This window comes from Nomascus leucogenys, chromosome 22a (assembly GCF_006542625.1).
Source record: "Nomascus leucogenys isolate Asia chromosome 22a, Asia_NLE_v1, whole genome shotgun sequence".
NCBI classification, from domain to species: Eukaryota; Metazoa; Chordata; class Mammalia; order Primates; family Hylobatidae; genus Nomascus; species Nomascus leucogenys.
The window spans coordinates 26,832,718-26,859,043 of record NC_044402.1 but is presented as its reverse complement, the minus strand read 5'-3'; the positions used below and the strand labels follow the sequence as shown (position 1 = coordinate 26,859,043).

General features: G+C 40.8%; 1 protein-coding gene across 30 annotated transcripts in view; it reads left to right on the top strand.

Annotated features, from left to right (window-relative positions):
- NRXN3 (neurexin 3) overlaps positions 1 to 26,326 on the top strand; it is a 1,697,203-nt gene that overhangs the window by 553,581 nt on the left and 1,117,296 nt on the right. For all 30 annotated transcript variants that reach the window (XM_030804215.1, XM_030804199.1, XM_030804204.1 and 27 more), the window contains one exon: positions 4,730 to 5,113. In XM_030804215.1, coding sequence (XP_030660075.1) covers positions 4,730 to 5,113 — 384 coding nt within the window. The remainder of the gene's footprint in view (positions 1 to 4,729; positions 5,114 to 26,326) is intronic.

Here is a 26,326-nt window from a genome sequence, read left to right as displayed (position 1 = left end):
TGTTCCCCCTTTCTTTGCTTTTCTTTTTCCTCATCACCATGGAAACCGATTGTGACATCACAAATGCTGCATTATGTGATTATTTTGTAGGATAAACTTCACTGTGCAAGAGTTTATGCAACAATACACCCTTCAATAATTGGCAAGAGTCATGTTGCACGGAGAAATTATGACAAGAAAGGAAAACGCAAATTGATTTTTCTTGAAGATACATTCAATTTAAAGCCTTCCTTTGGTGTAAAAGCCTATATTTCACTCTTTGTTCAGACCTCACTAACTCTCTCTTCCTCTTCATAACCTTTTACATTTTGTTTAAATGGCTTTGTTTCTGCAGCTGCAAATCAAACAAGCTAGCCCCAGGCAGTACATAGCTACTATGGAATAGTAACAAAGTGGGGGTGGGGCAAAATAGTCAGGGGTTTTTGAATGCCTGGACAGTCTGCCTAGCTTTCTATGGACCATGTGGCAATGAAGGTCACATTCTGTGCTATCAGAAAGGGCATTTTCCCAAGAGCAGTAATTAGAGCATTTGCATTTCAGACTCATTTCCTGATTCTCCATTTAGGTAGGATGTACTCAAGAAGGGTCTTGGCTTCATGTGCCATATTTATAGAGATTCACTCTCCTGATGAACATTAAAAAGTCTTTATTTGGATATTTTCTTTCTAGGTACATTTGGCCAGTAAGAGAGAGCAATAAGTTCCCCCAAAGGCTGAAACTGGGAGTCACTGAGCTTTGGAGGGTTGGCTTTTCTGCATAATTCTAAAGCTAGGCTGATGGCAGAGATGGCGACATTGCCCTTAGGAAGAGCTGGATGGGTTCTTTGCAGAGGGCAGACGGGTGGCAGATTGCAGCCCTGGCTATTTTATTGCCCAGTAGGAATCTTTATTGGTTGTCTGACATCTGATCAGAACCAAGAGCCTTCAAATTAAATGTGCTCGTTAAGCAAGAATGAATAGTGTGTACCTTTTTACATAGAAAAACACCCCCAAAATTAATTTCTTTGGAGGCTAAATCCCGCCACACCCCCCATCCTTCTTCTTCTTCTTTTCTTTCTCCTTCTCTGTTTTTCAGTAAAATGACAGCAAGAGCAGAGTCAGAAAGCTGTTCCAGAATTATAAAGAAAACACTGCTGTTGATTTTTAAGAGCATGTGTTTGGGATCTCTGAGGTTAGGTCATGGAGGATGGGTTTTGTGTCTGACTAACCTAGACCTTGGCACAGCATAAAAGTTACCCACCCATGTCACAGGCAGGCTAAAACACACAAAATTGCCATTTGTTCATTTCTGTCTGTTCCCAGTGCAAATTTTTTTTTCAAGTAGGGGAAAAATTTTTGTTGTTTGAACCACCAGTGGACCCAACTTCAACAAATATGTTTGAATTTCAGAAGTCTTAAATTTCATACCTGGGAGCTAAAGCATTGGCTAATTCTTTTTTTTTTTTTGTGACAGATTTTCTCTCTTACTGCCCAGGCTAGAATGCAATAGTGTGGTCTCGGCTCAATGCATACTCTACCTTCCAGGTTCAAGTGATTCTCCTGCCTTACCTCCCAAGTAGCTGGGATTACAGGCACCCTCCACCATGCCCGGCTAACTTTTGTCTATTTAGTAGAGACAGGGTTTCACCATGTTGGCCAGGCCGATCTCAAACTCCTGGCCTCAGATGATCAACCCATCTCGGCCTCCCAAAGTGCTGGGATTACAGGCGTGAGCCACTGTGCCCAGCCTGGCCAGTTTTTTGAACTACTGATGAATTTGATCAAAGCCTATTAAAAACTTACTGAGTAAACAAAGAATTGTCCCATGAAAGCAGTATAATCCAAAATTTTAATACAATCTGTTAAACTTTCATTTTTTCTTGAGAATGTTTTCTGGTACCTTGTTTTAGATTATAAATCTATACTAAAGGATAGTTATAAAAACAAGTGTATCTAAATGTGGTGCCTCCTTCCCTGATAATCTTGAAGAATAATATGACTAACAGTGATCTAGAAAAACTTTTATGATAACTCCTCACTTGGGCAAGTGAGTCTTAGAACTTGTTAAGTGCATTCAAAACTGTTATGGTCACACATTCAGAGGACAGATTTTCCTCAGGTTGTATTTAAGGCTCTAAAATTTAAATTGATTCTAGTATTGTCCTTACTTGGCAATAGATGTCCCCCCGTTTTAGTTGGTGATCAGATTAGCCCTGTGGACATGTGAGGGGTAAAGAAAGAAAACTATGCAACAGAAAAAATAGTAAGAGATACAGACCTCAACTTCCTCCTTTGTAAGAGAAAATAATAACTTCTACCTCCCAAGACTGTTTTGAGGATCAAGTCCAAAAATGCACACAAAATAGTTAAAATGGTAGCCAGGACATTATTGTTGTTATATAAGTGTTTGAAAGATTAAAAAACAAAAGGCAAAGCATATTTCTCTAGGAGAAAACTTCTAGGAGGGAGTAGGGAAGCAAATTATTAAATTCCCCTTAATATCCTTTCTATGCTTCTACTCTTGTGTTGACTTTGCACTTTATTTTTTTAACTTTAATTAATTAATTAAATTTTTTGAGAGCTAGTCTCGCTCTGCCACCCAGCTTGGAGTGCAGTGGCACGATCTCAGCTCTCTGCAATCCCTGCCTCCCAGGTCCAAGGAATTCTCCTGCCTCAACCTCTCGAGTAGTTGGGATTACAGGTGCCTGCCACCACACCTGGCTAATTTTTGTATTTTTAGTAGAGATGGGGTTTCACCATATTGACCAGGTTGGTCTTGAACTCCTGACCTCAAGTGATCTGCCTGCCTCAGCCTCCCAAAGTGCTGGGATTACAGGTGTGAGCCACCACGCCCAGCTGACTTTGCACTTTAAAGTGTATGTTTCATTCTTGATCTCATCTGATCTTCACAGCCCTTCAGGTTATATACCGTTCATAACTGAAGAAACTGAGAATCAGACAGAAGTGAAGGCTGACTGATGGATGGCACGACCCATTTATCTTGATACCAATAAAGCACATCAAGAATAATAAATATCTATTTTAAAATTTCTGACAGGATGTTTAGATATCACCTAGTCCATTTCCTTAATTTTCCAGTTCGGGAAATTGAGCCATAAAGTGGTTCAGGGACTGGCCTAGGGTCGTAAAGACATTTAGGACTAGAATCCCTGTTCTCAAGGTCCCAGGTTAGCTTGTGGGGTTTCATCTTCTACAATCTCATTAGATGCTGTCCAAACTCCAGCCCCTTCCTGGGTCTGCTTATCTCTCTGACTTGATCTCCTGCTCACCCCCTCTTGCCTTCTCTATTCTAGCCACACTCCTTCCTACCTCAAGGCCTTTGCAGGTGCCATCCCCTCTGCCTGGCATGCTTTCTCTCCTGGACTTTGCGTGGCTGGATCCTTCTCAACATTCGGGTTTCAGCTTAACTTTTACCAGCCTAGAGAGACCTTCAGTGAGTCTACATTTTAAAGTAGAATGCATGAATAGCTAGCACACCACCCGTTTTACTCTCTTCATAGCACGTGCCTTAGCTAATTTATTTCATTTATTGGGTTATTTATTGTATTAGTCCGTTCTCATGCTGCTAATAAAGACATACCCAAGACTGGATAATTTATAAACGAAAGATGTTTAATTGACTCACTGTTCAGCATGGCTGGGGAGGCCTCAGGACACTTACAATCATGGTGGAAGTAGAAGCAAACACATCCTTCTTCACGTGGCAGCAGGAGACAGAGAAGTGCAGTGCCAGCCAGAGAAATGCCAGATACTTACAAAACCATCAGATCTTGTGAGAACTCACTCACTATCATGAGAACAGCATGGAGGCAACTGTCCCCATGATTCAATTTGCTTCCCACCGGGTCTGTCCCACAACATGCAGGGATTATGGGAATTGCAATTTAAGATGAGATTTGGGTGGGAACACAGCCAAACCATATCATTTATTTTCTGTCCCTCTGTTCTGGAACATCTGCTCAATGAGAGGAGAGACATGCCTATCAAGTTCATCTCAGTGCCTAGAACTGTACCAGAGACAGAATAGGTCTTCCATACACACTTATTGAATGATTAAATAAGGAATAATGTTTCAGTTAAAATGTATCACAGGGAATGCTCAAAATATTCACTGGCAGGGCTGGTAGTGAATGCCCAATCTAGGGAGTACCAGTGCATGGAGAGGGAGACAGAAGAGGAAGTTCCATCTTTTGGGGGTTGGTGAGCCCTTGAAGAAAATTCAGGCAAACATACGGGGGCCTCATTCTGTCTCAGTCACTCTTAAAAGCACTTTGCATATATTCGCTCATTTAATCACACCAACCTATGAGGTGGGGACAGTTATTTTCCCATTTTACAAATGAGGAAACTGAGGCACAGGAAGGTGAAGTCACTTCTTCACGGTTACACAGCTCATACATATTACAGCTGGAATTTAAATACAGGCGGGAACTGTGCTGCTCTCAACCTGTGTGGTCTCAGCCAAGAGGGTTAAGTAGAGAAAAGATACACTAGATGTTAGGTCACTGAGATTTTCCTGGGTCTTCCTAAGGGCCAGGTTGACTTAGCTGGCAGAGATTGGAACCAAGCAGCCTACATTGTCTTTTCCATTGTATTGTAACATCTAATTCTCTTGCTTACATTGTTCTCTCCTGGCCAGCCAATGGCTAGGCTCAGTACTCACCTGTTAGGCTTCTTTCATTTGGTTAAGCAACTGGCAGACTCACCTGAGATCTGTCTTCCCACCCCAGGTACTATATCAGTGAACAGCAGGCGCACGCCATTCACCGCCAGTGGGGAGAGCGAGATCCTGGACCTGGAAGGAGACATGTACCTGGGAGGGCTGCCGGAGAACCGTGCTGGCCTTATTCTCCCCACCGAGCTGTGGACTGCCATGCTCAACTATGGCTACGTGGGCTGCATCCGCGACCTATTCATTGATGGGCGCAGCAAGAACATTCGACAGCTAGCAGAGATGCAGAACGCTGCGGGTGTCAAGTCCTCCTGTTCACGGATGAGCGCCAAGCAGTGTGACAGCTACCCCTGCAAAAACAATGCTGTGTGCAAGGACGGCTGGAACCGCTTCATCTGCGACTGCACAGGCACCGGATACTGGGGAAGAACATGCGAAAGGGGTGAGTCAGCCTAGAGGATGGCAAGTGAGGGCCTGAGTGGGGCTGATGTGTTACAGTTGGATCCCTGGACAGCCCAAGCCTTTGCACCTACCTACACTTTCCTTCTTCCAAGAGTTTTTGGGTTTACTGATTTCCAGATTGCACCCTTTCTAGTTCTGAATGCTTGGGTTTCTTTGGCTAAGACTGAGTTGCAGAAAGGGAAGCTTTATAATAAATATTACTGTGATTATGATACTTTTTGATTAAATATTTTCTATTTAGAGAGGGTAAATAATTCTCTTTTGGGACTCCAGGGGGCCTAGCCAACTGGCTGTTTTATTCATTTATTTGACTTATGCTTCTTTAGTGCTTTCTACAAGCTAACTCCTGGATTAGGCTTTAGAAATACAATGTTGAACAAGACAGATTCATCGCTGTTTTTATGGAGCTTGCTGCCTAGTGGAATATTTAGCCATTAAATAACTGATTACAAACATGGTGAGTTTTATAAGAGGCAGAATGATGTATTAAGAACATAAACTCTGGGGCCAGACTGGGTGAGAAATCTGGCCTTCATGCAGTGATGGGAATTTCATCATGGTAGTCAATATCTTTGAAACTAGACTTCCTCATTTGTAAAATAGAAATCGGGTACCTACCTCACAGGATACTGATGATGATTAAATGAGTTAATAGGTTCCTGAGCATTTTATGTTAGTGATTATTATAGTCATAATTATTCTCATCAACATCATTAAAGAGAAGGTAAAGAGAAGCTTGGGAGGCCCTTGGAAGGAGACCCAACATACTACACAGGTTCACTGTATAGTGAGCAACCCTGACAGTTGAGGACGTGAACAAAGTCCAGAATGGACTGGATGCTTTGTTCCCTTCTGAAAAATGTCCAGAATGGAATTGGGGAACTGTTGGGGTGGGGAGGAGGGGCATGAAAGGGGCCAAAGAGATGAGGGCTGACCCTGTAGACTGGGCCAGAATGCTGGGAGGATTCCCTTTTCATTCACCACTTCAGTATCTGACATTTGCACCCGATTTACAGTTTAAGTAAAGGGCATAGATAAAGGCAAGAAGAGGGACAACATCAACACAAGGAGATTCCAGTCAAGCTATTTGTAGTTTGCAGCTTGGTCTATTTTTTTATATGCCAAGCACACAGAATCAAGCTGACTATCCACAGGCTGTCAGCTTCTATATTCTAGGAAAGGATAATTTGCATCAGGACCAAGTTTTTGTGAAGGGTATAGCTCTAGGGCTTTGAGAATGCTGCACCTGTATAGTTCTTGCCCTCAAGAAGTTTATCATTTATTTAGCTGAGGAGCTGAGACATCTATATAATAAGCTGTAATAAGATGATGTAAGACAGTAGCATGTTAGTGGACAGAAAAGAAGGACATGGAGATTCAGAGACAGAAGAACATTTTGAGGAGAGACCTGCAGGGTTTCATCTCTACAGACCAGTGGCCAGTGGCCAGAAATTGTCCAAGTATCAGAAGATAGGTGATGTGGACGGATCCTGGGCCAGGTCTGGAACAAGGGCTGAATGACCGGTTTTCAAGATATGTTTTTTGTGAGGCCAACTGCGGGGCCAACTGTGTTACTAGCTAAGGTATATTTCAAGAGAACTACAAACGCTTCTTACAGTCAGATCAGAAATAGAATACAGGACATGAGGACAAAGGAGGAGAAGAGAGCTTTCTTGGAGCATATGGAATTAAAATTAAAATTCACTGAATTTTCAAGTCAGCAACCACCGGAACAGGAGCTATGATGAGGAAATACCCATGTGGGACAGAAATAGGCCACAAGGGGCTGGTCAGCCTGTCAGGTGCCTGGGCTCTTTCCAAATATCTTTGTAGGGTAACCTATCCTGGTGCTAGTTGGGGAAGATAGAAAGGTCATTTTTGTCTCTGAGATGCGTGAGACAGTTTTGGTGTTTGCCAAAGTGTTGCGGATCTTCTGTTATCTATGAAGACAATATAAAGGTCATCTCAGACATCTAACTTCTTCTTGGGTCTCTTCTTAACTCAAGGGCCTTGTGATTGTCAGAGGCAGGACACAGTGACTGTAGCCAGCTGTACAAGGTGTTTCTGAGCTCACCCATTTCAAGGGTGAATCAATGGGATTTGGTCCAAAACTTGCCAAGAACAGTGGAAGTCACTGCACCTTTTACATTGTCCCTTCTGACTAGTCATTAAAAGGCAGCTGATTGGGGATATATGAGGGACAATTATTCTTGGTGCAGTGCAGCCAAGAGTCATCCATTCTGACGAAATGAGAAGAAGCTTAGCAAATTTAAGATGTTTGATCTATACATCACTCAAATCCCAGACGGCTCAACTGATTGTTTTGTTCCCCTACTAATTGTTTTTTGCCTCTGGATTGTTCCTGACACCATGTTCAGAATCAATCAGTGGAGTGTAAAAATTATAGGACTCTTCTCTGCTAGCAAAGAAAAGTTGAGATTCCCAATGACATTATTTTTCTTTATTGAAACTGATTCCTTAGTGGAGACACTTTTGAGTATCTTTTGTTCATTTTTCCTGCAGGAAATTGACATATATTGAAGCCCTAGTGTGTTCCAGGCACTATGTTTGAGGTTGGAAATGCAACAAACAAACAATCCCAAACAGAAACACCAACTTGACACAGCCTTTACTTGTGAACAAGGGGTGTATATTCCTCCCAGAGAAGCAAAGGGAAATGTGAGAAATGTTTAACATGTGGTTGATGTTATGGCAGATATCTATAGGGAAACAGTAGGACAAACAGGCAAGAATGGCCACTTCTATATGGAAGGAGTGATGGCCCAGAGAAGGGGATCCAAGGTTTCTTGGATTTTAGGTTTCCTATTTCTAACTTTAGGCATCCATTCTAGGCACTTCTGAAGAGTGAAGAAAATGTGTTGGGTATTCTCTCTATACAGGAATAGGATCCTTTTTGGATTAAGGAGCCCTGCCCCATTCACCACAACAGCATCAACACAGTCACTCAGTTTGCCATTCTCTCTCTAATTTTTATTATGTAGAAGCATTCTAGAATCAATTCTAAGTCTAGAATGGATCATTTGTACCAAATGTGTTAAGCCTAAGAGAATTCTTAAGGCTGTGTGTCCCAGTAGCTCAAATTGTGTTCTCTCCTGGAACTTCCTTGGGGGTGAGTCCCTTGGTATCACCGGGCCCACACATGAATGGGAGTGTTAGAAAGAAGCACTTGTGTATATACACTAAAGAAAGCATAGATGGAATGCTAAAAACTGGAGTTTTCATAGCCCAGGTCAGACACTAGACACTACATCAAAATAGACCAATGACCCAAGCAAAGTCAGCAACAGATAAGTCTAAGAGACAATTCCTGGATCAAAGTCATCAGCCAAGTATAGGAGAGTCAGAGAATAAGGCCTGGGAAGTAGAAAGTGTTTGTGTATATGATACTAAGATTAATTTGCATGTATATGTTTCTCTTATAGTAAAATTGGATAACTCCTGCTTCTATCCTCATAAGAGTGCTTCTTCTGCCTGCAAAGATGAGCTACTCTAAATCATGATGTCTAAAAATCGGCTTGATTGATATTGTATTTAGATTTTTTTCAGCATAATCTGTTGCTATTCTAAGATGTAGCTGTCTCTACCCATCCCAACTGTTTAGCTCTAGTTATTTTGGTTGGCTATTCATAGTGATGTGAGAGACGTCTCCATGACCTAAAAAGCAAAGACCTGTTTTAACTACTTAATTCTAATCAGATAGGTTGAAATTCTTTAGTATCCTAGAAGACCACCTACCATCCAGTGAAGTCCTGTTGGACAGAGGAAACAGTCTAGCTCGTCTTTAGCCTGCTCTGGAGTTAGTCCTACTTAAGGAGCTATGATCACTTGACCTGGGACAACATCTTATCTTTGCTGGTATAGCCAAACTGTCTAGTTCAATTGGTGAGCATCAAGTTCCAGTAAGGCAAAGCCATGGGTTTGATTTATTTGTAGATCATGGAGCTTAAATTTTAGACCATTGCTGAATCTATGCTCTTCCCTGAATGGCTTTTTCTAAACATATCCTGGCATTCATTTGGCAAGAAAGTAAATAAATCTCAGCACAAGTTCATCCCAATGTCAAGAAAAATAACCTACTGTACAACATTTATCTGACATATGCACCAGCTGAACACAAAGAATACAAGTATTTTTACTTCTCTCTGGTGACTCTTGTTCCAGTGGGAAAGGCATGCAGGCAGCAGCTGCTGCTCCTCTCCATTCAGGGCCTCCCTTTTTAGGCAACCTCCTATGTGATCCTGGGTAGCAGCAGCAGCAGCAGCAGCAAATGATTCTGCCTGGAAAGGGTGAGACACCAATCTTCAGTGAGGCTGGATTGTGTCATTGAAATGCTACGTATATGCCACATGGAAATTATGTCATAAGAAAATAGTAGGGTTGGCAGAGGCCAGGTGTGGTGGCTCATGCCTGTAATCTCAGCACTTTGGGAGGCCGAGGTGGGTGGGTCACCTGAGGTCAGGAGTTCAAGACCAGCCTGTCCAACATGGCAAAACCCCATCTCTACTAAAAATATAAAAATTAGCCGGGCTTGGTTGTGCATGCCTGTAATCCCAGCTACTCAGGAGGCTGAGGCACGAGAATCACTTGAACCTGGGAGGTGGAGGTTGCAGTGAGCCAAGATCACGCAATTGCACTCCAGCCTGGGTGACAGAGTGACTCTGTCTCAAGAAAAAGAAAAAGAAAAGAAAATAGTGAAAATAGTAGGGTTGGCAGATACCATTAGTGTTACCTGTACCTCATTCCTGTTTTGATAAATGAGGAACTGGAAGCCCTGAGAAGTTAAGTCAACACCAGTTTAACTCGGAATAGCTGTAGAATGGTTAGAATTTATGATTCCTGATTCCTAATGCATCAGGCTTTCCATTACATTGAGCAGCCTTTCCTTCATATATACTGTTATATACATATACTAGATGGTTATTAAATGTTGGAGGGCTCCAGGGTTTCTGTTTTAGGTCTCTTCTTGGCCTGCACAGTTCCCTTGGTGCTCTTATTCTTTGTCATGATATTAAAGGTCATCTATATGTTAGTGACTTCCAAATTGAGGTCTCTTGCCTAGAACTCTCCCTGATATCCCAGATTCTTATATCCCTAGTTGTCTACTTGACATCTCCATTTGGATGTCTGATAGATTAACTTAAGCTACTTAATTAATAGCTACTTAATACATAGCTACTTAATTCTAATCAGATAGGTTGAAATTCTTTAATATACTGGAAGACCACCTGCCATCCTGTGAAGTCCTGTTGGACTTAATCGTATCATTGAACAGCTTAATCATATCATTGAAAAGCAGAAATCTTGAGGTCTTCCTTCCTGCCCCAGACTTCTTTTACTTTCAGTTTTTCCCCATCTTGATAAATGGCATCCCCACTGTCCTTGGGCATTTTCTTTTGTTTTTGTCCTATGATATTCAATCTATCTCAGCGAGTCTCATCCATTTCTCTTATAAACCCATCCTGCACCTGTCCACTCTCTCTTCCATCACTATCATTTTAGATCAAACCATACTTATCACTTCTTTGGACAACTATATAGCATGTAGTGTATGATTATGAAAAATCCAAATTCATTTTGTGTCTTCTTTAGAATATTAAAGTTAAATTAATAAAATTTCTATATTCTCAACACAGTCTACCTTAAATAGCTTTAGTTTCAGTGGCTTTTGGTCCAGAAAACTGTAGGAAATGAAGCTATGATGCTTTTTTGGAATTAACTTCAATATTAACATAGAGATTCCATAAACAGGTATTTAGCTCTTTTCTGTGTCAGGCTTTGTGAGCTAATGAGGATACACATTTATATTAATAGAAGGCACACTTTCTGTCCTCCATGAGCTCACAGCACAGCAAAGGGGCTAGAGACATAATCTGCGAACTCTAATGCAATCTACCAGTGTCAATGATTCAGGAAATAATCACAGGAAAGAAAAAGATAACAATTAGAAAGCAAGGTATGATGCACATTTTATACTATTTTATAATTAGTTCTGGATTCACTGAGGTCTTGCTCAGACTATCTCACTGGTGTGGGAATAACAGAAACCTGGGCTTCCAAGGTCAAATATAATAATGGTGGTTGCTTTTACTGGTCTCAGTGCTATTGAGGAGAGGAATCTGCGTTACGGCTGTGCCCTCATCCCTCATAGGTTTCCAGATCCTTTATTTAAATGTCTGACCTGGAGATGGATCCTCTGACCTTTCTTTTCTGCAACAATAAAATGAGGCAGTTGGGTTTCACGCTCTCTCAGGCCCTTTTCAACTCTAAAACTCTGATTCTCAAATGTCATCAGCTTGGCAATGTTTTCCCTTATCCCGAGGAGAGAGAGAAAGGTGAATGAAGGGCAGGAATATGAGTCCTTGCTCCTTGCAATCCACAGAACTGTCTGGATTTGGACTCGGTTTAGTTATATCAGCACTGCAATGGAATTTTCATCTCCCTGATTCATTCATCTAAGAAAATGAATACTTTGGTGTACTGAGTACACTTCAGGCCCATCAGACCTGAGTTTTAATTGATGGATTAACAAATAGAACCTTAGACTTCTAAAGAGCATTAAAAGGCTGTTTCCTCTTTGGTCCATTGTTTACTCTTTTTGATACATAATGACATGCATCTGAGAAAGTGGCTTCCCAAGAAATGTGCAATTCATTTACATAAATCAAACTGTCTCCTTTTTTTTTTTTTTCTTTTTTTTTGCTTTTCTATTGTTGCTTAAGTCATACAAATGTATCCCTGGTGACAGCCACAAGCAGAGCACAGATTCAGCCTCTTCTTTTTTTTTTTTTAACTTCCGGTTCTGCAAGTTTCCCTTTCCACAAGCACAGGATTTGATGATTCCAGGAAGCTTTTCCATAGTACATGAACCCTAGCTGAGAGTTATTCCACCAGGTGAGAGTCTGAGCTACCTCTAATCACAGCTGGTCCTGTTACTCTAAAAAAGAGTATGAGAGTTGTAGATTCCAGTTATTCTACAGTCTTGAAGGTTTAGAGGTCTAAGAAGGACAGGCTGGGGACTTTGGAGATCTTTTAAGAATCGACACCTACGCCTGCATTCAACCTGAGAATGTGAGGGTCAGCACTTTGGTGCAGTGCGTGACAGCTGCTTATGAACCAACGGCACACCTGCTGCTGGCTGCAGTGCTGTCAAATGCAGGGACTCGGTGGCCATTTACATTGCCACTCTGTATCTTTATTACTGCGTGTGCTCAAAGCAGCTTAACTGCCAGCAGACATCTGCCCATAATAATGCAATAAATTGAAATGCTGCTAAATTATGAGAAACAAGTGCTTTGAAACACAACACAAGGGGATTGTTGCAGGCTTTTCTAGCATCTCTGACTTCATGTTTCTTTTCACAGAGAGATGAATCCTTCTTCACTATAGTTTGGATTAAGAGGAAAGGAAAGTTAAAAGACCTACTATTTATTGAAAAAAAATGATGTGCCTTCTCCATGTTTGGTTCTTAATATATACTGAGTCATTTAGCCCTCACATCCACTCTGCAGACTGCGTATTATTTTCCTCACTTTCTATGTGAAGAAATTAAAGGCCACCCAATTCATTCTGAATACCTACTGAGTGCTACGTGCCAGGGACTGTGTTAAGCACTTGGGACACAAAGGCATTGATTGTGGTTCTCATAAATGTGCCATTATATTCTGGTATCCGAGGAACTGGGACATCAGTGTGGAGAGAAATATCAAGGAAGGCATCACAGACTGCTGCCACTAGAGCTGAGGCTTGGTGGAGAATCAAAGAGCTTCCAGGCAGACCAGGCAGGGGAAAAAAAAATTCCAGGCAGAAGGAAGAGATGTATAAAGGTGACTTCAATACACAGTAAGTTTTCCATGTGGGTGGCATGTAGGGCTTAAAGAGTGAGGAGGAGGGATTTGAAGGGAAGTTTTCGAAGATGCAGCTGTAGGGGTGACAAGGCCAGCCATGAAACACTTTGCTCTCCCAACAAGTTTAGGCATCATCTTATAGGAGGCATACCACGTTTAACAATGGGATAACCAGGTCAGATCACTGTGGCAGAAGATAAATTGAACACAGAAAACAGGAGACCAACAGGTCAGCATATAATAGTCCAGTTTGCATTGGCATTAATTCAGGAATGAGAGATAAGAGCCCTCCCTGAAGAAGTGAGAGTGGAGGTCGAGTTTCCGAACATATCTGATAAATAAAAAAGGGGCAATGTTAATAGGACTTAGTTAGTAATCAATTATACACAGCTAAAGAATAGCTGAAATTGAATTAGCGCAAGGGTTTGGCCATGGAAGCCTTTTGCTTCTTCCTTTCTTCTGAGCCATCTTGAATCAGTGGGAGATTCTTAGGAGTGGGGAGGACTGTGGTTACCATTAAGCAGATGTAGCTGAGAGTCAAACCTACACCTGCTTTGGTCCCACTCGGAACATATGTATTTACCTTCTCTCTGTGCCTCCATTTCAACATTTACCACGACAATATTGGCAGTGGGTGTTTAACTGGCTTATTGTGAGGCTCCATTGTAGAATCAAAGTGTATAATGTGCTCATGTAGATAATAAAGTTAATATTCCCCTTTCAGAATCTGGAATTTAGCAATGCAAGAATCGAAAAAATGATCTGGCTGGTGTTTTTACTCCATTTTTTTTTTCTTGTGTAGTGGAAATGACCCAAGTCTTATTTCTGTGTTTAAGACATATGATACAGGTTAGAGTTTAAAGTTGAGAAGGTTGGGCCATAAGAGAACATACCGAAGCATGCTTTTCTTCATACTTTAAATGGTGTATTTGGAATTGAAATGTGACTCTTTTGTAATCCCTGGTTTTAAAGAATTGCGTTAAAATGATCTGTTATGACTGTAGTGATCTCAACCAAGATTTGGCATATATTTGGTAGAAACGATGAGTTGTAGTTTGTGTCTCTTTGTCTTGTAAAACTGGCCATATTTGAAATTAAGCTGAAAGATTTTTTTCCTTGGAGATAGAAAAATCATATTTTGAACTTCTCCCTATTCTGGTCTCTCATTTGGGATTTATAGTGATGACACCCAATACTGAGTATTATGTATGTGTCTGTGCATAGAGCACGTGTGTATAGTTTTCCTCTAGCTTCTGAGAAGTTTTCTATTTTATCATGGGTTCTGTTTTAATCCCACCAGGGATTGTTAAGAGGAAAAAGCAGCAAACATGTAGTAATCATGAATAGAAGTCCCAAACTTAAAACCTAAAACTTGACTGACCCAACGAAAACCAGGCAGAGTATAAAGAGTTGTATAATTACTTATCTTGCCAGTAGAATAGATGCTCAGATACTATCTAGCAAAACCACCCACCCCCAATTTTAGATGAAGAAACTGAGGCCTCCAGGTAGGAAATGAGTGGCCAATAGAATAGAATAGAATGTTCTTAGTCCCTCATTTTGGTTCCTGTTTATTGGATTTTTCAAAGAAATATACATGCATCTGTGCATCCGTGCATATTTGTGAAGATATACTTTTATGTCTCATGATCTTCTAGGCAGTAGACGTGCTGTTATAGCAAAGCCATTTGGTAAATCTCCAGTAATTTGTTCTAACTGATAAATTCTATTTGAATGTTGGCAACTGATTTAGAGGGAGGAAATGTGGAGGGAAGAGATGTATATATTTCTCTTCTCTTTCTGTTTCATCACTCATCCCATCTTACCCCAACAAATAACCCAGCCCAACAGAGAGGTTATTGGAGTGACAAGTACATCTGGAACTTGAGGCTGGACCCTTCAATATGAGTGGCTCTTGAAAGACCCCCTTCTGTGGGCTACTGGACAGCTATTTTTCTGCCAAGTAGATGCAGTCTTTCTTGGAGAAGATCATTTCATGCTTCTTAGCATGTTTAACCTTTATAGCAAGACACTGTCATCAAAATGACAAACCCCAACAGAGCCTTCTAAGAGGCCAGTAAATCAGAAGCCTCATGAAATATGTGGGGATTAGCATGCTCCCCCTCTTTGTTTCTGCAGGGTAAGAAAGCCCTGTGCATTTCAGATTTCAATCTTCTCTGCAGGCCCCTTGTCTGAAACCTCCTGCTATGGCTCACTGGTATTTAAATATTGTTTTCATTCAGTTGCCTGGGGCCACATACTGACACCAGCTAAGGCTGGCACATTGTTTATCTCCATCAGCAATGTTGTAAAGAAAAGATAACCGCTCTGATGTTTGTTTAGTTGAATTCTTCCCATCCTGGAAAGCATCCTCTCTGGGTCTGAAGATAGCAGCTGATTCCTAATGTCATCATTCCTGTCGTAGCTCACTGTTGCTCAGCAGGATCTCATTTCCAGCCAGTTAGTTGTCTCTGATCTCCTTGTCCCATGGCTCAGTCTGTAATGAAACTTTCACAAGCAACCTAGCATCTTCAGCCACTATAAGTTGGAGCCTCCTTCTGTGGAAATCCACAAAGTCAGGGCTATATTGAGAGTAGAGGTAGAAGGAGAAAAAAATGATGAATAACATTTCTGTTATCTGTATAGATGATAAAATATTTATTAGGGGTTGTGGGGGGTGACTCTTTTATCAGAGTTTACACACTCATATTTTCAAGTTGGAAAGGACCTCTGAGATTTTTGAGTGTAACTCAATATCTCATGAGTATAGACCCCTGGACAAAATTCCTAAATTGCTGTGTAGACTCTATAGGAATATGTACTCTTATCTACATATGATGTACTAAATGCTTAGCAGTGGTTAGCTTATTTAATCTTTGCAATAACTACATAAGATATGTGCTATTTTCATTCTTAATTTATATCTGAGGAATTGGGGTTAAGGATAGGTTAATTAACTTGCTCAAGGTCACCCAAGAATACGTTGAGGTGATCTCTGGGTCTTCCACTCCTGAGTCCTCTCTTCTGTGATCGATATACTTTACTATTCTCAGTAACAAGGATGCTCACCTTTTCATGAAGCAGCCATTCCATTTTTGGATATTACTAAGTAGGCTAAAAATCTTCCTTTCACTACAACTGAAGTCTCTTTTTTGAAACACTCTTTTTATTTTATTTTTTTCCTTTTTTTATTATACTTTAAGTTCTGGGATACATGTGCAGAACGTGCAGTTTTGTTACATAGGTATACACGTGCCATGGTCGTTTGCTGCACCCATCAACCCATCACTTACATTAGGTATTTCTCCTAATGCTGTCCCTCCCCTAGCCCCCCACCCCCTGACAGGACCCAGTGTGCGACGTTCCCCTCCCTGTGTCCATGCGTTCTCATTTTTCAACTCCCACTTATGAGTGAGAACATGTGGTATTTGGTTTTCTGTTCTTGTAGACACTCTTTTTTACTGTGATAAAATACACGTAACATAACATTTACCATTTTAGCTTTTTTTTTTTTTCTTTTTTGAGACAAGGCCTGGCTCTTTTGCCCAAGCTGAAGTGCAGTGATCAATCTCAGCTCACTGCAACCCCTGCTCCCTGGGCTCAAGCCATCCTCCCAGCCTCAGCCTCCTAAGTAGCTGGGACCATAGGCATGTACCATCACACCCGGCTAATTTTTGTATTTTTTGTAGACATGGATTTTCACCATGTTGCCCAGGCTGGTCTCGAACTTGTGAGCTCAAACAATCTGCCCACCTCGGCCTCCCAAAGTGCTGGGATTACAGGCGTAAGCCATTGCACCTGGCCTCATTTTAGCAATTTTTATGTGTATAATACGGTGGCATAAAGCACATTCACATTGCTGTGCAACCATAGCCATCATCCATCTTCAGAATCTTTCTTTTGGCCTTGGTTCAGGCTTTGGGAGCTATACAGGATTTATTTACTAAAAAAAAAAAAAAAAAAAAAAAAAAAAAAAACCTTCACTAGGTGCTTATCATGCCGTGGATCCTAGGGATGTCCAGAACAGATCAAGCTAAAACTCTTCTCTACAATAGACCTTCAGTTATTCAAAGACAACTATCATGTTTTTCACTGAAATGTTGTCAGTCATTCTCAGGATAAACATCACTAGTTTCATTAACCAGTTCTCACCTATTGTGGTTTTAAGTTCCTTGCTGAGTTAATCCAGCAGTCATTGAGAGAAGTGGGGGAGGTGGGAGAGGGTTCTGTGTTCACTGAGAGAAAGGATGGCTTCCAGTACTTCGCAGGGGTCTTTGTGAAGCAGGCCATGCTCTTCCAAGGAGAAAGCATGTATTGTTAATGCAGTAACTCACATGAATATCAGATGTAGTGACACATATGGACTATGGGTTTGTGTAGTTGGCAGGATTCACTGGTACATTTATGGTGGTGGTGGGGTGAGTGCTTTTGTTAGTTTCTTATCCTGTAAAAATGCTTTGGGCCAGGCACGGTGGCTCACGCCTGTAATCCCAGCACTTTGGGAGGCCAAGGCAGGTGGATCACCTGAAGTCGGGAGTTCAAAACCAGCGTGACCAACATGGGGAAACCCCATCTCTACTGAAAATTAGCCAGGCATGGTGGTGCTTGCCTGTAATCCCAGCTACTTGGGAGGCTGAGATAGGAGAATCACCTAAACCCAGGAGGCAGAGGTTGTGGTGAGCCAAGATCACGCCATTGTACTGCAGCCTGGGCAAGAAGAGTGAAAACTCCGTCTCAAAAAAAAAAAAAAAAAAAAAAAAAATGCTCTGGGCCCACTTCAGGTAACATCACATTTACCACCTTGTCTTATTCTTCAAAATAGTCCTAGATTGAGTGTGTTAAGTTACATATCTCGAAAGCAAAGCTAAATTTATTTTTGATCATAGGAACATCTTAGAGTACCACTAGACAAGGAAATCATGATTTTGACAAGTGTCAGCTGACACAGAATCATTGAATGCTACAGCTGGGCAGGCCCTTAAAACATCAACTATTCCAGTGCTTATAATTTGCGAAGAAATAAGTGAGATTCAAAGTGGTTATATAACTTGCCCAAAGTCACAGAGGTAGTAAGCAGCCATGCTGGGACTTATCACTCAGTATTTTGAATCCCTGATGAGACCTGTCTAACCTAAAGCAATTTCAGAGGTGCTCTTGCTTTGTACCTTTGGGCTGGTCCTTTGTAGCTGAGAGTAGGATGCTCCTGCTGTGTGGGTCAGAAGATTTCTTCACAAGCTCAGTGGGTCCTTGTGATTTTTTTTTAACATGTAATCATCCCTTTATTTATTGCAAATAAGCTTGGCAATTAATTTAGTTAGCAACTTATGGTCTGGAAAATCTCATTATCCAAACCTTACATTATCAACACATCTGTTTAAAAAGCGATGCTTAAAGAAGTGGTCTAAATATGCAGATTCCTGATCATCTTGAAGAAGGGAACTACTAAAAGGCAACCTGGGAGGGAGTAGACAATTGTAGTGAGGCCATGAAAGCCACTGACATTCACACATAAGGGAGTATAAAAAGGGAATTCACATTTATTGAGTACCTGCATGTGCCAGGTATAATTTGGCCCTTAAGTAAGATGAACCAGGTTTGGAGTCAGACAAAACTGGATTTGTGGGGTCGGGGGAGAGGTGCGCAGTGGCTCATGCCTGTAATCCCAGTGCTTTGGGAGATAGAGGTGGGCGGATCACGAGGTCATGAGTTTGAGACCAGCCTGGCCAACATAGTGAAACCCGTCTCTACTAAAAATACCAAAAAAATTAGCCGGGCGTGGTGGCAGATGCCTGTAATCCCAGCTACTCAGGAGGCTGAGGCAGGAGAATCGCATGAACCCAGGAGGCAGAGGTTGCGGTGAGCTGAGACTGCGCCACTGCACTCCAGCCTGGGCAACAGAGCGAGACTCCATCTCAAAAACAAACAAACCAACAACAACAACAAAACTGGATTTGAATCCCAATTCCATTGCTCACTATTATGTGATCTTGGATGTGTTTTGAACCCCTTTTTAGCCTCAGTTTTCTGATCCATCAAAAAGCCATTTTGGGGTTGTTATGAGGCTTAAATAACATAATTCTGTAAAAATCTTGGCAAAATGCCTATAATTTTGTAAGTGTTCAGTACATGGAGGAGTATTATTATTCTTCTCTCATTTAATTTTTAGAGCAGATCTTATAAAGTTTGTGGTATCATTCAGATTTTTAGATACTTAAACCAAGGATCAGAAAACTAAAATAAATTTCCACAGTCACAATGTTAGCAAATACTAAAGGTAGGAATTTTTCACTCAGTCTATCAGATTTTCTACTATTCTTTGCCATTCATTAAAACAGGAGACCTTAGAGGTGGGATTAGGTACTGTGGGAGGGAGAGAGAGCTGTAAGAAATGAGATGGCTTTTTTTGTTCCTCTTCGCCAGTTCTCTGTTTTAGGACTTTCCAAGGGGCAAACATGAGAAATACATTGGGATGGAAGCTGTCCATTTGGAGTAAATTCAGGATTGAGAAAAGCAGTCAGGATCTTCCACATCTTTTCATTCACACTGTTTGTTCCTAGGTGGTGGAGAAGAACTGTAAAGTTTCATGGGGCTGGTCCAGAAGAGCATGAAATGAGTACAGCTCAAAACTTTTGCCTCATCACAATTTATCCAGGGCTGCGAAATAACCTAACTCATACCTGCATATTTACCCACGTGTACAAACACACAAACATGCACAGGCACACACATGCACATGAATGCACAGACACAAATTCTTCGGGCATAAACCTGGACCTCTCTAATTTTTGCTTTGCTCATCTCTCCTTCTCTAGACAGGGAGCCATCGACTATGTATCCCCAGTGCCAAGGAAAAGGAGCTCAATCTGTGTTTGTGGAGGAACAAATAAAAGAATGAATGCAAAGCAAAATGAATGGGACTATTTCTAAAGTTAACTATACTTTAGTTAGAATTCTGGTTTATTATCTGACAAATTTGAAGAAACTTAGTACCTGCTAGACATCTAAACTGCCCACCCTCACCCCCAATAACAAGTTAGGATTTTCATAGTTGGAGATGTGCCTAGAGAGAAATAATGGGAAGCTCCCCTAGGCTGGGGCCTAGCCTCTTGGGCCTGTAGCAGCTATTCCTATAACTCAATATTAGCTATAGAGTGGCAAGATTCAGTGTTACTTAAAGTGGACAGGTGGGCAGGCATGGAATGAATGAATCTGGAATAGAGGGAGAAGCAGGCTTATGCATCCGAGGTAGGCATTTCTACCATTTAAAACAATGGGGTGACTTTGCAGCTCTCCTTGGTGAAAAGAGCACTTCGTGGATGATACCCTTTTGTTCCCACTCACTCCCTTTTTATTTGCCCCTCCCCTGTCCTGCTTACCTTTTCTTTTTCCCCATTTCCTCTTCTTTATCCCGTTTATTCTTCATTATTTTTTCCCTGATAAACCCCACACAGTCCTTTCTTCATTTCTATTTATCTTTTAAGCTTGATGCAGCAATAATGTCTATTGTTTAAAGGGCTTTTCCCTCCCAGATGGATGAGATTGACCCTTATTTGTTCAGAATGACTTGACTCAGGGCTGTTATAAAATGTGGGCTGCACAAAACTGCAAGGTGGCTGGTGCCTACCAGCCACCTAGATAAGTGGCATCTGGTTGAAGGGGAGGACAGGCCCCTAAGGCCTCTTTGAGCACATTGTCTAACCTGGAAGTCTTCTCCTTTTGAACTACAATAAATGAGAAAGGGTCTTAGCAAGACAAAACAATGACTATAAAACTAGATGGCTAAAATATGGCTGAGGAATGCATAAGAGTATACTGGTATATCAATCTCTAATTGGGGAAATGATTTGGCTGCAGCACAAAGGAGCCCCTCTCTGTCTAACACTGGGTTTGCCCCTTGAGCTTTCTGCAAATGGAGATTGATGGTGGTGGCGTGATGGTCAAGGAAATGTGTCCTCAGAAGAAGCTGAGCAGAATTATTTCTTTGTAAATTTTCTTTTTCCCCTTTCTTCCTCCCTCCCTTCAGATATCTCACTTTCTCACCTTTCTTTTACCTTCCTTCTTTTCTTGCCCGTGATCCTTTCAAAATGCTTTAGTTTTTTTCTTATGTGGAGAACATGGTTGACCCATTCCATTTCTTTTCACTACAGAGCAGCATTTCTGGGGGCTTTGATGGGATAATTGATATAATGAATCTTGACTTTGGTAGGACTGTTACTCTGTCTTCATAAAATGCTACTCAATAAACCAGTATCTAGATTATAGCTCTGTTAGGGTGTTTATCACTGTTGAAAAGAAGCCTCATAAAAATTGTCATCTGTGGGTTATTGCTAACATTATAGATTATGAATCTCCATTTTAAAAAATAAGCATAATTTTTATAATTCTAAAATTAATATTTATTTACTGTAGAAAATTTGGCACATGGAAGTTTATTAACTCAACTTTTTCTTTGGCCAGCATTAACTGAGTACCTGAATACGAAAACCTGTGGTGGTTCTACAAAACCCATTTCATGGTAGACAAAAATAAATATAATTGAGCATAATTGTACCAAGCAGAAATGGTTGTTATTAACATATTGGTATGCTTTATTCTATTATTTTGGGAATGTGTATGTATATATGTGTATGTGTGTGTGTGTGTCTCTGTGTGTGTGTGTGTGTATATATGTGTATATATTCTATTCTTGAAGATATACTATTGGTGAATATATGTATTCTATTCTATATATATATTATTTGGGAGATATATGTGTATATATATATAACATGTTAATGTAATTTTATAAGTAACTATTCTAATTTTTCCAGTTCCTGTTTTTTTAAAAATTATCTCATAGTTGCATAATTATACCATAATTTCAATTCGGTGTTATATGATCTTTGTCTCAAATCATAAAATCCCAAAAAAACGTGATTTTTAATGACTTCAAAGTAGCTATATTTGCCAGCTATTGCCTCAGTAATGCGGTGAACAAGCCACCCCACAACTTTGTGGCTTTTAAGAAGCAGTATTTAAATTCTATACTTATAGATTTGTGGATAGGTTGAGGTGGCTCTGTTCCAAGCTGTGGAAGGCTGGAAATAGCTGCAAGTTTCAAGTTAGACTCATTAACTCCCTCATTACCACATTTTTGGCTCCCTCATTACCACATTCTTTTTGGACCAGAGGCTACCCAGGGGATATTCTCCTATTAGCAAATGAAAGGAGTACAAGAAGGAGCATGCAAGCACTCAGTACCTCCTTAGAGCTAAGTCTGCATCTCATACATTGTCAGTACTGTGGACATTCTCTACGTCAAGGCAAGTCATGTGGCCAAGCCCAGCATAGGGTGGTTTAATACACTACACCCACTCTAGTGGAAGGGACTGCAAAGTCACAAGCAAAGGGTGTAGGTATATAATTCAAAAACGGGGGGGTGTTACTAATTATGAACAATGAAACAGTTTGCCATAGTAGACTACCTGATATTTTGTTATCACTAATGACCATAGGTTGATCAAAGAAGACTAGTTTTTTATCCTTTCTGTTAACCTCTAATGTGCCCCAATATTGATAAATACCGTGAGACCTTTTTCAAAACACATAGGCTTCAGAAGACATCAGAGCCTTCTCCACTGCCGATTTTCTGTTTCGTGGTTCTAATGTATCTTCCCACTGATACTTCAACTCATCATATCTCTAGGAGTTTGATTTCTTGCTTCACAGAAGTCTCTTAGACCAGGTAAGAAACTAGCTCTGATTTTAATGCAGAGAATGCTTATGACCATTGTTTTAGATGGGCTTAAAACAATGAAGCCTGAGACCTATAAGGGACAGTTCCAGACAATCATCAGCTTCAAAATCTAGACATGAGAGAAAGATTAGATGGTTTGAGGGTGGTTCTACAAAATATAATGGAGGGAGGCCAGAAAAGATTAGTGGGATAAGGTTCTCAGACACTTGGATTCTCTAGGAGCAGTAAGGAATGAATTTAGTTTTTTGCTTTTTGGAAAATTTAGAATCACTGAAATTTGCTCAAGTCTCAGATTCTTTTTCTACTTGAGGTTTTCTCAGGGCTTTGAAGAATATGCACTGCATGGGGTTTTGGTAGTCAGGCTTCATTATTTTTGGTTCCATTCTTTGTAACACTTGGAGTCCTGGTTCTCTGCTGATGGGCCTCTTAATTTTGTTTCTCTTGTATCTGAACCTCAGATTTTAGTTTGTATTTATTTTTTGAAATAATAATATAGTTACCGAATTAGACACCAAGCTCTTGGAAAGCTTGGACCATGCCTGCTGCACTATTTTCTGCCTCATGCTTGGAATATAGACTGTGCTTAACACATTGTTGTTGATGTTGATAGGTTCACGGCACAGGTATCCTGTATCCTTGGTCTTTGCATCCAAAACTTGACAAATCCTTTTTTCACCCATATATTCTCCCTCTCATGCAAACCTTCTTACTTTAGACTTATATTTTGTGTTTAACAGCCAAACATTTCCTCTAGGACACCTAGTCTATGTAGCCATTTCAAAGATAATTTTCTAAGGAAGAAATGTGACCATCCAAGCAAAGTGTACTCATGTCAAGGAATCCGTGAGTGCTAGAAAAGCCAATTCAGAATGGTCAGAGGTAACAAGGAGACTAATTAAATTGATTAGCTTTAATAACTTGTATTGTCTCCCAAACAGAAAATATTCCTGGCCAGAATTTTGTCAGGAGCTTTTTGCTCTAAGTCAACTATATTGCATGAGGACTCAGAGAATAAGTGTGCAGGAAAGAAAAAATTTATTTGGGAAGATTTTGTAGTGGAAGGGATATTATGTAAGGCTAATATTACAGAATGTTAGCAGAAAGCCATCTATTACCATTGTGGTTTACTACCATTCAGTGAGTATTTATTGAGACCCTATTATATGACATGCAGTATGATAAGAAGAAGGGGTACAAAGGCTAGTCTTCAAGGAGCTCAAGGTCACCCTAAGAATAACAGGTGGCTGCCTCCGGGAAGATGGATTGAACATGAAGTCTACTGAACAAAGATCCTGCTCTTACTGTTGCATGAATGACCTTGTTTAAGATGCAAGATTGACTATAGGTGGCAGAGGAGGGGGAAAGAGAATAGGCCTAAATCTCAGTCAGAACAGAACTTCAATTTCTCCACTCTTGAATGCAGTGAGCATAGTAAGACTTTTCTCTACAGAGGCAAAGAAACTTCGGCTACAGTTGGATCAGGGTTTTAGTGTGAAAAACATCTAAGTTTAAAAGAGCCAAACACATGTATCTGCATCTGAAACACACACACACACACACACACACACAAACACCCTTTTCATCTTACTAATTCCTATATTTCCCATTACTTGAGAGATAACATAATGAATTTCGGATGCAAGATGAAAAGAAAGTCATTTTATCCAAAGGGATATTATTTCAAAGACGTACATAGATGAGAACTCCTGCATATCACGCTATTCTTCACAATGTCATTTTAAATGATATTTACTCAAATACCAGTTAGTGATGACTAACTGCCAGATACCATGCTAGTCCTTGAGAGGTACAATGGTGGGCAAAAACTGACGCATCTTTGGCCTCATGGAGTTCATAGTCTAGTGACAGGAGAAAGACATTTACCAAATAATCAACAACTAAACATGCAATTTCAAACTTTTGAACTTGAGAAGTACGGAGAGACAGCCCTAGTTGAGGGGTGATCAGGGAAACAGCTCCAGAGGGAATGATGCTTGAGTTGACATTTGAAGAATAAGAAGGTGTTACCAGACAAAGATGGATGCAGTCTTCTAGGCAGAAGGTTGTTACAAAGCCCAATAGGTAAAAAGAAGTATGGCAAGTTAGAATTCAAGGAACAGAGGGTAAGTCAGGTTGGAGCACAGAAGTTGGAAGTGGGGATGAGAGGGAAGGGGAGACAGGGCTTGGTCATGCCATCACCTACTGGTAGAGTATGATACTGATTTAGAATTTATCCTAAAAGTAATGGCAGACCCTTGAACAGCTATAAGCAGGAGAATAACATGACCAGATTTGCTTTTTTAAAGATCGTCTTGGCTGTAGGACAGAGAGTGGATTGGAGAAGGATAAGAATAGATGTTAAAATACTAGTTCTCCGGGAAAGAGTTGACGGTGGACTAAATTTGGACTAGGGCATTGACTAGGGATGTGAAGGGAAGTCAGTGAATTTGAGATATTTATAGAAGATCCTATATTTGTAGCACTTGAGATGTCAAAGAAAAACAAATCAGGACTTAGTAAGAAGAGACTTTTATTCAAAACAATTCTTGTAAGAGAAAGAAAAGGACAATTGCAAAAGGGAGAATGCTATAACAAAGTTTGCAAACATCTCAAAATCAAACAGAAACAAAAATGTTTTTCTTTCATAGGATAAAGGAGGAGGCTAGCAGAGATAGGCAGAATCTTTGGGGTGGGAGGAAGCTGGACAAACAAGGGGAAATAACCCCTGGAGTCCGACAGGACAGAGGGTCTCACTGTCACCAGCTGATTCCCAGGAGAAACTGGTAAGCAGGTACATGTTCCCCCGCCCCCCACCCCCTTTTTTTTTTTTTTTTTTTTTTTTTTGAGACGGAGTCTCCCTCTGTCGCTGAGGCTGGAGTGCAGTGGTGCGATCTCGGCTCACTGCAAGCTCCGCCTCCCGGGTTCACGCCATTCTCCTGCCTCAGCCTCCCGAGTAGCTGGGACTATAGGCGCCTGCCATCACGCCAGGCTAATTTTTTGTATTTTTAGTAGAGATGGGGTTTCACCGTGTTGGCCAGGATGGTCTCAATCTCCTGACCTCGTGATCCACCTGCCTCGGCCTCCCAAAGTGCTGGGATTACAGGATGTTCCCCTTTTATGTGTGTGCTCAGACTTGGGGACAAGCAGTGTTCAGGAACCTGAAGAAATGACTGAAGTTTGGTCAAGGCAAAACAGAAGGATGAACAATTGTGAACACTAGGTTAGAGAATATAATTCACCATGACCTAAAAGATGACTTCAAAGGGGTCAAGCAAGAGAGGTAGAATCTTCTCAGTGGATCAGTCAATTCTCATCCTCCTCTCTCTAGGGGACAGTCGATATCTTTAATTCATATTAGGGGTTTATTTTAGGGGTTTCAAAGTTTTCTCACATCCTTGAGTTCATTTACCTTCACAAATTCAGAGAAGTCTGTTAGAATTGAAAGAGATAAGTTAGAAGTCAGTTTTCTAGTCTTGTTATTTTACATATGAGGAAAACATAGTCTAGAGAGGGAAATTTATCTAAGGCATCCCCATTAGATGGAAAACTGTGACCAGCACCCAGGACTTCCAACATCCAGTCTGGGAATGAT